The sequence below is a fragment of the Girardinichthys multiradiatus genome, chromosome 23 (genome assembly GCF_021462225.1).
Source record: "Girardinichthys multiradiatus isolate DD_20200921_A chromosome 23, DD_fGirMul_XY1, whole genome shotgun sequence".
Lineage (NCBI taxonomy): Eukaryota > Metazoa > Chordata > Actinopteri > Cyprinodontiformes > Goodeidae > Girardinichthys > Girardinichthys multiradiatus.
In genome coordinates this window covers 39,986,897-40,004,213 of record NC_061815.1, presented here as the reverse complement: position 1 = coordinate 40,004,213, position 17,317 = coordinate 39,986,897, and the positions used below count along the sequence as shown (strand labels likewise).

The 17,317-nt window shown below is 38.4% G+C and overlaps 1 protein-coding gene and 1 long non-coding RNA gene across 6 annotated transcripts in view; one reads left to right on the top strand and one right to left on the bottom strand.

Annotated features, from left to right (window-relative positions):
- fgf13a (fibroblast growth factor 13a) overlaps window positions 1–12,547 on the top strand; it is a 155,195-nt gene extending 142,648 nt beyond the window's left edge. For all 5 annotated transcript variants that reach the window (XM_047353967.1, XM_047353970.1, XM_047353966.1 and 2 more), the window contains 2 exons: window positions 1,561–1,759; window positions 10,651–12,547. In XM_047353967.1, the coding sequence (XP_047209923.1) occupies window positions 1,561–1,759; window positions 10,651–10,787 (336 nt within the window). In that variant the 3' untranslated portion in view covers window positions 10,788–12,547. The remainder of the gene's footprint in view (window positions 1–1,560; window positions 1,760–10,650) is intronic.
- On the bottom strand, window positions 12,093–16,155 carry LOC124860560. Its single transcript, XR_007036388.1, has 2 exons — window positions 15,764–16,155; window positions 12,093–15,689 (listed from the first exon to the last, which is right to left on the bottom strand). It is a non-coding gene; the product is annotated as an uncharacterized LOC124860560 (long non-coding RNA).
- Between the last annotated feature and the right edge of the window lie 1,162 nt (window positions 16,156–17,317).

Here is a 17,317-nt window from a genome sequence, read left to right as displayed (position 1 = left end):
GCATCTGACAAGTTGTTGAGCAGAAACCAGGAGTTTCCGGCTGGTGTCACCATTTTGTGAACTAGGCCTGTGTAACATATTTTCAAAATATAAGCATCTGACTGGTTGCATTGGAAGAGAAGCACTACAGTTCTGTAATGATGAGCAACTTGCTAGATTTTAACATTAATTTCAACAAGACCGATACCAAATAGAGTTGAGTTGAAAGTGAAATAAATGGACTAGATACAGATGGAAAATCAGCAACACAGAGGACTGAAAGACAATATTGTATCTTGAGAGATCTAGAAGATGAAATCAAAAGCATCTCCCATGATGTTCAGCTGTAAATAATAAAAATAAAGTTACCAAAAAATGTTTTTTCCTGCAAAAAACTGAAGACAAAAATCTAAAACTGTTCGTAAAGCAGTGTTATAACAGTAGACACGTAGGTACTTGGCTTAGACATTTGCAAGAAACAAAATGATTCTACAGATACACACTAAAGAGGAGGCCTTATTATGATCTCATGATCCGACTGATGTCACTGGGGTATGTTTGGGTATGATCAAAACAGCTCTGACATATTTGCTGTTATCAATACTTTATGTTTTTTAGACTAAACAAAAATTGTGTTATCTTTTTTTAATCAATCGCATTTAAAGTACATAAGGAAGGAATCAGTGTCTATTTTCTAGTCGTGCAAAACATATATCGCCCCCTCCCTCCACCACCCATGGTAGTTTAGCTACCATGGAGTTGTCTCTGCACCAGCAATTACAGCAGTTTACATAAGGCACCTTAAATACGGAGAAGGGATGTGTGTTACAGGAACAAGACCATGTTATTATTTTAATTGATAATTCTGCAAGTGTTGTAAGTGGTATAATAACACTTCAGGTGAATAATTACATAATGAAACACAACACTAATCTCTAAGCTGGTTCTTCATTCCTCAAACAACATGTTTACAAACCTTCTACAGCCATTGCTTTATTGATTGAGAGTAATGAGCACCCTCTTTGTGCTAACTCCAGAGGCATTCTTCATAAACCTATTATAACGCCTTTGTGAAGGCATTTAAACCACTTATCTTTTAAATTAGTAGATGATTACATCAGTACAGTAAAAAAATTAAATCTGAAAGCTGTAAAAATAAGGTTGTGTAATAAAATGTAACTTTCAACAAAAACCCTGCAAGATAATGAAAAGCCCATACATAATTAACAGATAAGACTAAATATGAATGTACAATTCATTTGACCTGTGTGTTTTATTAATGCTCCTTGGTAATGGCATCTCACTATTATCTCTGCCATGAAGAGCTGCATTATTCATAACAGTGAATGGAATAAAATGATTTAGAACACTGCTATAAAGGCCTTGAGCCATGGGACAGTTCATCTACCCTGTTTCTGCCTGACTGTGTGTTTTCTCTACACCACAACATTATTAAGTTGCCTCCATATAGAAGGAAAAATTACAAATCTGCTGCGTCTGTTTTTTTCCAAGTCTCTTGAGACTTTGTGAAGTACTGGCCAACAATGGCTTTAAACTGTCCCTGCTTGTCCCCCTTAACAGGAACACTTCACAGCAGAGTGCAAATTTAAGGAATCGGTGTTTGAGAACTACTACGTGACATACTCCTCCATGATCTACCGACAGCAGCAGTCAGGCAGGGGCTGGTACCTCGGTCTGAACAAAGAAGGAGAAATCATGAAGGGGAACCATGTCAAAAAGAACAAGCCAGCAGCCCACTTCCTTCCCAAACCTCTGAAAGGTAGGTCTGCACACATCCTCTGTTACGTGCTTATTCCTTACTGTTAAAGTTCTAGAGATGCTGGTTCAGAATTAGTTTATAGCATGCATCACCACTCCATGTGTTCATATGGTGCAGTCAAGGAATATTTGTGCCCTTAGCGATTTCTTCTTTGTTTTTGTTGCACTTAAAGCTTCCCAATCAACAACCAAATTGTAATATCAGGCAAACTGACTGAATACAAAATGCAGTTTTTAAAATGATAATTTCATACATTAAGGGAAACAAAGCTATCCAAAAAAACCTGATGCTTCTGTTCAGTTATAAATAAACTGTAATTAAACATATGTTTGGATAGCTGAGTTCAATTTCAATAGTCACACAAAGACTTGATTGCTAGCAGACATGTAAAGTCAAGATCACTTAAATGAACTTGTCTGAATGGAATAGAATAGAATAAAATCCCTTTATTGTTGTTATACAAATGTGCATTGAGGTTAAAAGGTTGCTCCTTTGCAATGCAGAAATGTCAGTGTATAAACAAAAAAAACAGGAAGTAGGCTAAAAGCCCCAAAAAATAATACATCATGCCCTGCTCTCTTAATAAACTTAGGAACATAAGTAATATACATACATATACATACAAATACATATTATACATATATTCCTCTGGAAGGGATCTCAAAGCCCTTTCTAAGGCTTTGGGACTCCAATTACCCTACCAAAATTACTCCAGGAGCACATCAACGAATTATCCAGGAGGTCACAAAGCAACCCAAGCAAAATCTAAAGCACTTGAGTCCTCATGATTTCAAAATATGAAAGACTCGTACTCGTCGTCTTCCGCTTTATCCGAGACCGGGTCACGGGGGCAGCAGACTCAGCAGAGATGCCCAGACGTCCCTCTCCCCAGACACCTCCTCCAGCTCCTCCGGGGGGAGTCCTAGGCATTCCCAGGCCAGCCGGGAGACATAGTCCCTCTAGCGTGTCCTGGGCCGTCCCCTGGGCCTCCTCCCGGTGGGACGTGCCTGGAACACCTCCCAAGGAAGGCATCCGGTATAGATGCCCGAGCCACCTCAACTGGCTCCTCTCAATGTGGAGGAGTAGCGGCTCTACTCCGAGCCCCTCCCGGATGGCCGAGCTCCTCACTCTATCTCTAAGGGAGTGCCCGGCCACCCTGAAAGACACTTGGCAAAAAATGGCATTCATGGTGAAATGGCCTGCACTTGTACAGCACTGTATCAAGTCTGAGGACAGAAAAGCACTTTACACTACAGTCAATCATCCACCCATTCCCACATCTGACAGTGGTAAGCTACATTGTAGCCACAGCTGCCCTGGGGCAGACTGACAGAAGTGTGGTTGCCATACAATCGTCACCACTGGGCCCTTTGACCACCATCAGCAGGCAAGGCAGGAGGATTGTCTTGCCCACAGACACAACGACTGAAATGGACAGTGTGGGGGTTTTGAACCGGCAACCCACCGGTTGCAGCATGAGCCCCTACCACCTGAGCCACCATGGGAGGGTTCCAAGGACAAGACCACTGCTGATCAAAAAACTAAACACAACGGCCTATCACATTTGCCAAAAAAACTATCTTGATGATCGGCAAGACATTTGGGTAAATATTTTATGGACTGACAAGACAAAAGTTGAACCTTTTGGAAGGTTGGTTTGTTACAACTAGTGCAAAACTAACACAGCATTTCAGAAAAGAAGATTATACCAACAGTCAACGTGGTGGCTGTGGTGTGTGGCTGCTTTAGACCTGGAAAATTTGCTGTTATAGATGGAACTCTGAATTTTGCTCTTCATTAGAAGATCATAAAGGAGAATATCTGATCGTTAGTTTTTGAGGCTTTGTTTGTTCACTTGGGTTATGCAGTAGGAGAACAATCCAAAGCTTCAATGGTTCTGTTAGAACAATTCTGCAGAAAAGTAAGAAAAATATCCTCCACAAAGCTGTAAAAGACTCGTTAATAATCGTGAATGCTTAAAATCTGCTGTTGCAGTAGGATGGCATAACCAGATCTTAGGTTTTTGTTTTTTTTTCACATATGGCCCATTTGGTTTAGATAGCTTTTTTCCTTAATAAATTAAATAATCATTTGAGAATTGCATTCTGTAGGCTTTAGGCTTTTTCTCATATTAATATTTGTTTTATCATATTAATATTTGTAAAACACGTTGGTGGAGTTGGTAGCACTGTTGCCTTGCAGCAAGAAGGTCCTGGGTTCAATTCCCAGCCAGGGGTCTTTCTGCATGGAGTTTGCATGTTCTCCCCATGCATGCATGGGTTCTCACCAGGTACTCTGGCTTCCTCCCACAGTCCAAAGACATGCCTGTTACGTTAATTGGTAACTCTAAATTGCCCTTAGGTGTATGAATGAGTGTGTGCGTGGTTGTTTGTGTGTTGCCCTGCGACAGACTGGCAACCTGTCCAGGGCATACCCCGCCTCTCGCCCATAGACTGCTGGAGATAGGCACCAGCTTCCCTGCGACCCACTATGGAATAAGCGGTAGAAAATGACTGACTGATGACTATTTGTAAAACAGTGATTAAAAAAATTACATTTTTTCCAACATCCTTCAGTCAATAAGACAGAGATATTTAGACAAATAGGACCAAGCCAAGTTAATCTTTATAAGAAAATAAACTGATCTACTAAATGTTAGGTAATTAAATTATTCAGTAATGTTGCTGTAACTTTACACATGCATGTTGAACATAAGACTTGCATTTATAGATATTTGTTTACATTTGTTTACTTGTCATAGTAAAGACACCCTAACAATGATAGGGTTTTGAACTATAAATAATTTGGTATTCACCAGGTTTTAAAGTTATGCAAATGCACCGTCAAATATACCAAAGTACACATTGATGATTGATTGATTAGAATTTTATTTTGTACCAGAGGGTTGCAAGTGAAATCCATCAAGTCGGTCATGCTAAAATTAGCTCCGATTTCAGTAAGCAGCAAAGTAATCAATGCAACCCAAGTTTATTCAAACCAAAAAGCTCAGAATAAAGATTTCCCAATAAGGCCTTTCCAGGCCAGTGCCAATTTCTGATTTGCCTCAAGATCTGACCTCCCTATTCTGATTTTTACAGTCAATTTGCGATAATAACATAGAAAATATTGTTGTAGAGTATTTGATGAAGGTAATTGTTTTGCATCTGACAGAAACTGGAGGAATTAACAGATTATCCCCTTTTATACATCAACATATGTCCCTGACTTGTATCGGATTTTCTATTTAGCTCAAAAAAACGCATCAAAATGCGTGCGGTTGATTGGTGTGTTTATATAGTGAAAATGGTAGATCTTTGTTTTGAATGCATTTATTTAGAAATATTGCCTGGGGACCACCAATCAGGACCGATCAGTAAACAATTGGCTGATTGTGATATCTGAACAAATGATTCGTGCATGAAAACTGCTGCTTTTCCAAGAGGAATGTTTTTTCTTACATTTGACATGTATTTATTGGTTTTAAAACATGTTCTGTTTTTGTCCAGATTATTTTACCAAAAGCCAAACATGCTGTTTACACTGTTAAATCTGTTATTTAGTATTCTTCTCAGACACTCTGGCATGTGTCTTTTCAGTAGTTTCTTCCAGCTGGTCACAGTCTTTTACGGGTCCTGGGCAGAATGAGGTAGAGCCACTGACCGTAACCAGAAGCTGCAAAGACAATATGCTTCAGTGCTTTGAATAGTAGCACCAGCACTTTATTTTCATCAAACTAAATTACAGAAAACCACACACATCCAGGCAATGTGTGTTGTAGAACATAGAAAGCAGCCAGAGGAGAGGGACAAGGGGTTCTGTTCTCCCGCAGTCCTTTCATCTTCAACAAGACACTGATTTTACCTGTCAACAGAGACAGAAGACAGAACGAGAGAGAGGCTGTTTTCTTTTCAGACGGACCAAAGAAGAGTGCTCTGGTGTTTGTTCTAATTTAAACCATAGCAATGGAATTTATTTATACTTTACATATTACATGTATCCCTGTAACATAAACGTATGTGGGATCCAGTGTATGCCCTTAAAACAGTGAAAACAAATGTTAGTCAGACTTCTAATCGTACAGCTAGTGAAAAACCTGCTTTTCGCATGCATCCATTGCTATCTCCTGGGAGCTTGTGTTGTTCTGGTGCACTAAAGCAACCCCTTTTATAGAAGGTATTTTGACATTTCGTGATAGGAAATGTGAAATTGTTTTAAGACCTAGTAACTGGCAAAAAGGTCCTGCTTGTTTATTTTCACTGTGTTCAAGAGCACTAAAAGGAACTCTGCGTATTTAGTCATTCTTTACACATATAACTATTCATGATGTGACAGGCAAAAAAATATCAGCTTTTAAATAGGTGCATTCAAAGAAATCTTCAATGTTTTAAAGAAGTCTGGAGGCCACCAGACTATCATAAATATTGGCCCCAACCTTGATTTCATTGCCTTTTAGAGGAGTGGACAATGAAATGAGAAACATGCATCTGTCTTCCCAGGTTTGAAACTTTGTACAGATGCTCATCATATTTACAGAAATTACATTTCTGGATAAAAAATTAAAAAGAAAAACACTTGAGGCGTGTTTTCCTCTTTTAGGCCCCAGTAAAAAAAAAAAAAATTACCAACTGGCCTCTGCTTTGTTGCTGTGATTCATTAAACATTGTTGATTCAATCACCTGTCAAGTGTTTTTTCTTTGCTATGGATCTGCATTTTCACAGATGTTAACGCTTTCAGACAGTTTAAACCATCTGGCATGTCAGTTGAACATTTCCACACCAGTATGTTTTTAATGACGTCCTCAACAGATCTGCGTCATCAGGAGTGTCAGCCTGTTCATTGTGGGCACAAAATGCAGTCCATTAGATATGTTCTCACTACAGTGAGTGAGTGAGTGAGTGAGTGAGTGAGTTATGGGGTAAGAACGCTGTCAAAAACAATGTGTATGTAAAGATGGAAATGTGTGCATATTAGTCAATAGTTGTGCATAAGTAAAATCCAAAAGAGGTATTGTATATTTTCTCTATAAGAATACAAAATAAAATGTTACAGCTTCAAGAAATTGCAAACACAAAGTTCAAGTTTACAGTTGTGGTTTATTCTTCATAAATACAATATGCTATAACAGTTTGTGAATACGATTTCTTTTCTTTGAGAATACGAATTTACATCAGCGACTTGGTGTCACGTGATCTCAGGCTGGTTAGTGGAGCAGAGTTAGTCGATTCACGTTGCGCATGCGCTGTCACACTCCTCACCGCCAGTAAACGTAATGCCGGAATGGGAGGTAATTCAGTCTAAAAGGAATATTAGGAACAGAGGGGAGATAGGGGGGAAATCAAGAGTATTATAAATAAAGTACTGTTCTTATTTTTATGAAATACAAAACTAAAACATAGCATATAGTGGGTGGAGTTATACAATGATGTACAGTAGGTGGCAGTATGCACCTCTGAATTTGTTGCGAACCGCCAGCAGAAGAACAGAAGAAGAAGAAGCAGCAGCACTAGCGCCAAGATGACGGACCAAGAGCATATATTAACGACATTAAGACATATATAAACTTTTTAACATTACTTGGCTTTGTACTGTAGTTTCTTGGTCCGTTTATGTGGCGCTAGTGCTGCTGCTTCTTCTTCTTCTGTTCTTCTGTTGGCGGTTCGCAACAAACTCAGAGGTGCATACTGCCACATACTGTACATCATTGTATAACTCCACCCCCTATATTCTATGTTTTAGTTTTGTATTTCATAAAAATAAAAACAATACTTTATTTATAATACTCTTGATTTCCCCCCTATCTCCCTTCTGTTCCTAATAGTCCTTTTAGACTGAATTATCTCCCATTCCGGCACTACGTTTACTGGGGGTGAGGAGTGTGACAGCGCATGCGCAACGCAAATCGACTAACTCTGTGCCCCACTAACCAGCCTGAGATCACGTGACACCAAGTCGCTGATGTAAATTCGTATTCTCAAAGAAAAGAAATCGTATTCACAAACTGTTATAGCATATTGTATTCATAAAGAATAAACCCCAACTGTAAACTTGAACTTTGTCTTTGTAATTTCTTGAAGATGGAACATTTTATTTTGTATTTTTACAGAGAAAATATAAAATACCTCTTTTGGAATTTATTTATGCACAACTATTGTCTAATATGCACACATTTCCATCTTTACATACACATTGTTTTTGACAGCGTTCTTACCCCATAGTGAGTGAGAGTGAAATTTGCTCAGCCATGTCTCTGTTTTTTTTTTTTATGTATTAGGTGACATTTTGGAGGTAAACTTTGAAAGTTATGTTCAGTGGTGACCCTGAATATGTTATGTCATACATCTGGTTAACAATTTAAGGCTTGTTATATTTTTGCAGTTACCTTACTGCATCTTAAATCGTAGGCAATAGACTCAGGAATAGTCAAATACAGCACCCTCTGCATTTATTTTCACCAATGGTAAAGTCAGTCAGTCAGTCATTTTCTACCGCTTATTCCATAGTGGGTCGTGGGGGAGCTGATGCCTATCTCCAGCAGTCTATGGGCGAGAGGTGGGGTACACCCTGGACAGGTCGCCAGTCCATCGCAGGGCAACACTGTTAAATATCTATAAAAAAAACATAATTGCACTAGCACAATTTTACATTTTTGAAAAATCCAGCCTTTAATATGAGCAAATGCAGTTAGTGCCGAAAAAACAATGTTAAGAAATAAATGTTTTAACTACATTCATAGTAACACAATTGGTGCCATCCCTAAAGGTTCCTATGAAATTAATGTAACTAAGTGCGAGATATACTGCTGCATAAAAAGATTTGTTTATTTTTATAAATCAGATTAGTTTGTCAAATATAATTCATTTTTCAAGATTACAAACATGTTTTAAATCAAAGCTCCTATCATTTTAACTGTCCATGTCTTAATTGTATACCTACATGTGACTGGCTATCCAGGGCTTCTCAAAACAAGCAAGCTCAATAGCAAGATAATGACTTGCTTTGAAACAGGCTGAAGGAGAGGTGCTGGTAATGGGATGCAATTATCATGGGAATAAAATGTCAAAATACATCAGCAGAAAGAAAAACTACACTCAATTAAAAGTAAAAAGGGAAAATCTAAAATGAAACCTTATCTTATATTCTATGCTGTGATGCTGGATCTTCTGTACAAAAACAATAGTTATCCCCAAAGTTAACAGAATAATAACATACTTCACATTTTAGATGTATCTACTGATTTGGAAAACGTTTTCCACTGCAAAACAGAAAGAAAGAATCTGTTCCAGCAGCTCATATTCAGCGACCATGGTGTTACAGGGCACCAATTTGGAAGATTTCTCTGCACTGGTGACGGCGTCATCTTCTGACATTACTTACTGCTCTACTGGTTCCAGTTTCTGAGGTGCAGACCTTAGCCTCTCTTTTTGTTCTACTTTAGATGAAGCATGTTAAGCTCACATCATTCAAAGCCGAACATGAAGATCCACTTACATTTTTGGAAAAAGTCTGATAAAAATCACAAAGAACTGATTTCATCTAGAGAGTTTGTTAAAGAAATATGCGGATTTGTGGACAGCTTGAGGTAGGATGTTTGTTCTTAATATTTATTGTTTAAAAATAAAAAGTATGTTAAATTAAAATAATAAACTTGAGGTTATTTTCCTGGTAAGATAATCACTGAATATCTGTATTAATATAAACCATTCCAATTGCCAGTTGTTTACAGTACAATCCTGCCAGTGATTGATGTATGGGCCAGGGGGGGGGGTGTCTCTGGGTTGCTGCTGCAACAGAAAAATGCTGGTCTAAGTGAACTGTCTGAAGGGCTAGATGTGCAGTTTCAGCCACAGACCCCTGAGGAATAAACATCAAATAACATTTAAGGCAGCAGGATGTTGAACACAGCCTGAAACCAAAGACAGTGAACATCAGATTACTGATGTTTCTTCTGAAAAGGCAGGTGCTGAGATTCACATTGAGCTAGTCCTGCACACACAGCAAAGATAAAGGATTAGCAACTCCCGAATTTATAATGGCATGCTGGGAACATGTTTCTTTTTTTCTTTTTACTTCAGCACAAAGCCAGTCTACTGTGACCTCTTGAATAAGCAGTTTTGCAAAGAACAATATACTGTCCGCAAAAAACTGTTGACTGTAATGCTTAAAACGTTTTCACATTTACAAATTCTGACTCATCTGTTAAATTGTTTCAATTTATCTAAAAGATACACTTAAAAAGAAATATATTTTATTTGTTTTTAGTCATTTAAAAGGCTGTATTCTGATTAGTTTATTTGTAAATGACAATTCACAATAAACGTTTCCTCACAGCACTGTGATTAATACAGTCAGTCAGTCAGTCATTTTCTAACGCTTATTCCATAGCAGGTCGCGGGGGAGCTGGTGCCTATCTCAGCAGTCTATGGGCGAGAGGCGGGGAACACCCTGGACAGGAGATTTAAATCATTTTTGGAGTTAATTATACAAGTTATTGTTGCTTAAACAGAAAACAACGATTAAATGTTGACATTTAAAGTTTGTGAGCTTTAAAGTGGAAAACAATACGCATTGGTCGGGGTACAGAGTGGAAGTCTTACAATGAAAACTTTACTTTTAAGCTTGCAGAAAAGGATACACATTGGTAAAGATGATGGTGCACGGATAAAACTGTTAAAACCATATTTTTATTGATATTCCCAGGTTTTTTACATTAGAGTATTAAATACTGTAAGACTTTAAGGCTTTATCTCACACACAAGTTCATTGTAATGACTTCGGATTCTGTTTATACAGTATAAATGGCAGTTATTGTTTTCTATCTTGACTGTTTTGATCTATTTACATATATATTTATAACTTGGTCTAATTTCCACTTTCCCCTGTCTTTCCACAGTGGCAATGTACAGGGAGCCATCTCTCCATGACTTGACAGAGTTCTCTCGCTCTGGCAGCGGCACACCCACCAAGAGTCGGAGTGCCTCAGCTCTCCTGAACGGAGGCAAAGCCGTGAGCCAGAACGAGTCGACATAGCCCGGTAGCCAAACCTAGGCCTGGGGCTGAACCATGAAACCTTACCTCTCACCGAGCGGGAATCTAAGCAGACTCCGATCAACGGTTCAGGACTAGCTACGACAATAATCCACACATTAAAACGCCCAGATATCATCAGTAAAAAGTATTCATCAAAGCAGCATCTAGAATAAGAAACATAACTCACAAAGATCACTCTTGACATACCCAAAAAAAATGTATTGTTTGCTAAATATTTATTTATTATTCTTATCGCATTCTTATGGTAATGAGTTTACTCATCTTTATCTTTATCACTTTCCATCACTTTTTTAGGTCATGCAAACACCAATCACTTGTGCATATATCACACAGGGACAGCAAGATAGATATGCAGGTGTTCAGGGCAGCCAGTAATGATTGTTGTCCATAAAGGCTGGGGGACAATGAAAGCCCTGATCACCATCTCATCCATGCTTCTGTGAATACAAAGCCTATAAAGTCCCTGGCATGGCTCAGCCTCGTCCTCCTGGCCAGCCGGATGGTAGCTGTTCTGCGTCCTAATGCACACGCTCAGAAACTGAGCTCCTTAGCATGGGAAAATGAAGCCTATGTTCCTCTGACCTGAATATATAAGGAGCAACGTGACTCTGCCGTTGTTTATTCAGTTATTTATTTGACTTTTTTCTGTCTGAAAGATGCCACAATGCTGATTTTCTGAATTAGCCGAGAGTTTTAATTGTTAACTGGTTTTTGTTGGAATCTCCTCTTGTTCTCTGCCCATGTCATTGTTTTGCATTTGTATTTTTCTTTGTTGTTTAGGATGGGTTTCAGCAAACCAAAGACCGATTGGAAGAGTGTCCCTTTAAGCTGCTAAAAAAAAAACTAGCCAACATACAGTAAAGAGAAAAATGGATGTTTCTGTTCTCACTGTACATTTTTGATGAAGGGAGGTGACGGTTTTAGGGGGAAAACTTAACTTCTTAGCAACCTGACTTGATGTTGTGCTTTTTGCTGATATGCTCAATGATGGAAGAATGGAATGACTATTTAGTGTCCACATTTCCTTCTGTTACCATTGTGTCACACTGTCTTTCGCTCTCGAATTCGTGACCTGTTTCTTCTCTTTGTGCTTGTGTCATACTTCAACCCTCGCTCTGAAATCCTTCTTTTTTTCTCCACTTCCACTGACTGATAAATGTCACCATAGGAGCATGGTGGATGCCCCCACCCTATCCCAACTATCCAGGTTGCTTGTTATGTGTTTGAGTAACTTATTGTGGTGATATTTTTTATTAAAAAAGGAATACTGTGGACTTTTAGGAGGCTTAACATTTTATAAGAAATGTCAAATTTATAAAACTGAAAAGCAAACAAAAAAGTACAAAAACACACTGCTTCCCTTTCTTGCACAGAACGTGTACACAAATATGTACAAAAAGGACCCTTTTTGTGGGCTATGTACTCTTTCCTTCAGCTACATAACTTATTTCTAGTACATGCTTTCGGGAGACGTTTGTTTCTTGATTTCCTCTGGAGGTGGTTTGTATTAGGTGGATCTATCTGTTGCATGGGAGAAAGCAGGGAAAATACTGGTCTAGAGCTGCATGATGTAGGCTATGTGTATAAACCCATGTTGGATCATGTGTTCCAAACTATCAGGCTAAATCTGATAAAACAGCATATACAGACAGGCACTGCGGCTGTCTGAAAACTTCCAGTTGTTTATTATTTGTTGTATACACAAAATGCACTGAATAAAATGTTTATATTAAGATATACTTTTAAAATGTGTCAGATGTTCTACTTTGGTTTATCAGTTATTTTGTTTGTTTCTCAGTCCAGCTATCACAGTTGTAAATGACAGTAGATGTTAGGCCTAATCAAATGTAAGTGATTTGAAGAATTGCAAAAATGGGTTTAATTTGCACTGTCTCCACCACTAAACTTACATTTCTTTTTTTTTTTTTCATTTCTATGGCTGTCAGTGCTTTCCAAGGGGAAATAATAATTCCCTCAGAGTTACAGTAACTGGATATGCTTAGAGTTCATTAAATCTAATAAGTCAATATCCCATTTATGACAGAGATTCTGGTTCCTGTCTACTTTTAGTGGTATGTGCTGCCTTAGCAGATTACCACTTAAATTTCCCTTTTTAAGCAGCATAGGCAGGTTCTTGTCTGGTCTCCAAACCTGCTTTTAACAATTTTACACAATTTTGATTAAAAATAAAGGTTTATAATTCCAGGTTTTGAAACATAAGCAGTCAACATAACAGTCAGTATTAAAGATGGATTAAACTTGTCAAAAAATAATGTTAAATGCCTAAAATGCCTTTACTGGTTAAGCTTCAGTTGGTAAGGGCATTCATTTTTAAATGAATTGTTTTTGGTTGTTTGGCAATTGCTTGGGAATTTAATAAACTAGCATCCTGCTGAGATATTTAAAACACTGTGTTAAGCTCAGTCTGTCTGTACTTCAACTTGAAGGTGAATAACTGCTTGTGACATAAACTATAATGTAAAACACTAACATGCTTGCAGCATTCAGGCATATCCTGCAACTTTTACCCTTGTTTCTGACAATCATTGTTACCCTGATGTGAATGGGCAGTAAAGTTTAACAGATACAGTACGGTAACAAAACTCCTTTGCTCTGTCTGCAGTTAGTTTCCTGATACTATGTTTTTGGCCTTAAAAAACGCCCTCCAAGCTAACGCTACAGATGTGATGAATTAAAGAGAAGTTAAAATACTCAAATGCTCTCTTTTATTTGGTTCAGACAATGAAAAAATAACAGTGATGCTACAGTTAATTATGTGTTTAAATGCAGTGAGAAGATTAAGAAGAAGGTGGTTATTTACTTTTTTAATGAAGTGATCAATAGACATCCACATCACTGGAGCATAATTTAGCAAGTTACGTCCTTCTGATTGGTGAACTTGTAGTCTTCTTGAATAGAATTCCATAGTATGTTTTTAATTGTTTGAACACATACAAATTGTTGTTATTAATGAATTTTAAAGCTTTTTTGATCTCATTCCAAATTCCTCAAAACAAGCCTTGGTTATTAAACATATATATTCACACTGACCTTAAATATCACTGCATCATTTTATTGGTAACTGGTTTCAGTTTTAATTATTGTTTCCTTTTTTTTTTTTTTTTTGTTTATTACTTGTCCTCATTCTTCTCTTTTTTACTTAGTAGTGTAGTTAAATGTTACTTCTCGAGTAAAAAATTTGGAGAGAAGTTGTTTATGTTTGTTCTGTATATGTGTGCAGAACTTCCTATTTGAGAATGCCAGTGCCTAAATTCACTCCATCTATTGATCTCTAATACCACACCTCAACAGGTAGGTATTCACAAAACCTGACAGGGACCTGAGAGTTGTTTGGCTATAGGTTGTGCAAGTAATTTTTATAAATTTTTGGCACTTATCAATAGTTATTCACAGCCAAACCAAACCTATTGTTGCACAACATGAGTATATTTTAAACTTTTGCAGACAAAAAAGAAGTCTGACATGAAGGAAAGTTGTGTTGCCAACCCTTTTGGCAACCTCTTGTGCTGCTCCGCTTTTTACTTAATGTAAAACAATTTATAAGTGCATTTTAGAATTAGACTGCACAAATGGTAAAATGTAAGAATTTAAAAGGAAATCGGCCGTTGTGAAGTTAATTAGGCTTTGTAGCATGCAACTCTTAGCAAAATTGCTAGATAATGTTTTATAACTTTGACAGTATCAGTTTTAGTATCAGTAGAGCAGAATCTTGATTTTGAGGATTTCAGTTGCCTTATTAAACAGCATCTAAAACAGAATAAAACTTAAGTTTTTTCAACTACCATCCTTAAACATTGGTCTGGTCCTCTGAGACAACCTCATTACGCCCACCACCAGTGGAGACAGGGGAACTAATAGGCCCTGGTAACATAGGCCCTGTTATGAGTTACTTTATCGTTCATGTAGTTTGACATCCCACTACTCCGTTCATTTCCTTCTGTTCCTCTCTAGACTCCATTCATTAGCACAGGACAGTCCAATTCATTAGTGTGGGCTGCCAACTTTGTTCTGAGATGGTGATGTGAAGAGAAGCCACTTTTCCTCTATTGTGTTCTTTTTTCTCATTGCCTCCCTTTCTCTCATCAGTCAGTTTTTCTGCCCCTCTCTTGGCCAGACTAATGAGTCTTCATGGAGCCCCCCAAAAGAGCAAATCAAAGATGTGTCTAATGTCCGTACACACACACACTCCAAGCACTCCAGGATTTGTGATTTTGAGTGAGATCAGCCTGAAACATTCAGCCACAAGTCAGACGGTGCTGACAGAGCTGTGATATATGAGAGCACTCTGTACCTGTGAATGCAATAACTCATTACCCTTTATCACTGCCAGCACAGGCTGTGCAACTTTCTTTCTCTCGTGCACACACAGTTACCCTTTCTTTGTGTCTACATCAGAATTTTTACCATTGCTTCGCGTTTTTCTGAAAAGAAAATTTTTTCACTTGTGAATGTTGCTTCAGTTTGACTTTTTATTTTAAAACTGAGTGACATGTGCCACAGCATTGGCGTTCTTTTTTTTTTTTATGCTTTTGTCACCACCAAGATTTTTAGACCTTTTCAGGTTTGTTTGCTTTTTTTTTTTACAAAATGACCCATAATAATGAAATCATATGCTGGGTAACAGCTGTCCAGAGCAGAATTTTCTGCTGTTTGAAGAATGCAATGAAAACATGGAAAAATATTGTGCAAACAGATGCAGAAATAAAAATAAATGTAGCAAAAACATGTCACCAGTGTCATCTTTTTTGCTGTCGATCTTACCCACATGCAGAGAACACGCAGAGAAACTGGATCAGTTTAAGAGTTTATTGCTTGATCGTGGGAACAAGGTGGAATAGAGCCGGGACAGGAACGTCTCAGCTGCATGAAAAAAGAATCAGGTAAGTGGAGGTTGATTTCAAATCAAAAGGGTTTACTAATGAAGCTTGGCTTACTATTCTGGGTTCAATGGTCGGTCGGGGGAACTTGATGTGGTGTCTGATGTGGTGCTCAATGTGAATCTGGAGCTTGGTCTAGGCGGAGGTTCTTCTGGTTCTCCCTCCGGAGTAAAATTGGATTCCGGTGTCACTCTTTTCCTTAGGACTAGGAGGCAGTCTTGTTGGAGGGTGGACAGAGTTCGCTCGGTGGTTGCTGGAGGACGGAGGATCAGTGGCTGCCAGCCGGAACTTGGGTTGAAGATCTTTACTGAAGTCTTGGTTCGAAGGACAGAGTAGATTGGTTCTCCAGTGGAACTTGATCTGAGTCTTGGCAAAATACCTGGAGAAGGAGCAAGGACAAAACATGTTAGACTAGGTCTTTTTTTAAAGAGCATAACCTCTAGGTAGGCCAGTAGAATTTTACCACAAAGGCAAAACACTCAGGCAAAGATGTGCTGGCAGCACGCCCTCTTAAACCTCTCAGCTGATGATGATGATTAACACCTGTCGCCTCTAGCGTCCAGAGCTCTAGCGGCACCTAGGGTTGAAGTATTGTAAATAGCAGGCAAAACAGAACAGCAAAACTCCCAGACACCGACAACCAGGCCAATTCTGACTGAAAAAAACAGATCTCAAGACTTAAAAAAACATTGTGCCCCCAAATATGTAATGCAAGACACATTTTTAATTTTCCTGCTGTCTGAATGTAGTAATAAATAAAACTATATTGCCGGGGCCTCTTTTGTATGTCACGGGAGATATTTATTATAAAGAAAGAGACCAGGGAGTTGCTAAACTTTCACGTTTTTCTTAATGCCTATCACCTGTGGGAATTTCTACAATGAGCTTCACCTATGTTAAAATGTGGAGAAATGAAGTGCATTCTGTAAAAGTCCTTTATAGCTCTAAGGTTTTCTGTATCAGTGCTGATGTACTACTGCGTCAGGATGAAGAAAGCTAATTTTTGCCGGCATGTAGAAGTCTTTTTTTCCCCATACTTATTTTGGCCTGTAAGTCTCCTTCCTGAATGGTATAACGACCGGACATTTCCATGCTGTTTATACTTGCACATAATTGTTAGAACAGATAAATATGGCACTCACAGACAAGATGGTGCCAGGTTCGGCCAGCCATCAGGCACGTTAGTCCTTGATGTTGCTACGACCGCAGTCCTTAACCTCAGATCTGCTGGTTTACAAAAATTTAATATATGGGTAAATTCAACAGACCTTCCTTCATATCTGTCAGATATATCTAGGCACTTACACCGTTGACTGTAGACCTTCTAAAATGGAGTTTGGGGAGCAATGTCTTTAAGCCCACATAATTGAAGTCCTCTGCCATCAGGTGCACGACATCAGAGTGCTGTCTCTGCTGGTCGCTAATGTTGCTATGTAGAAGTCCAATAGCTGAGCTAACATTAGCATCTGGTGGGATGTAAACAGCAGTTTTTTAAGACTATGGTGAATTCTCTCGGGAGACAGATGGGCCTGCATTTAACAGTCACATACTCCAGGTCCAAGAAGCAGTGACAGTCTACAGTCACAGTGTTAGTAAACCAGTTGTTATTAA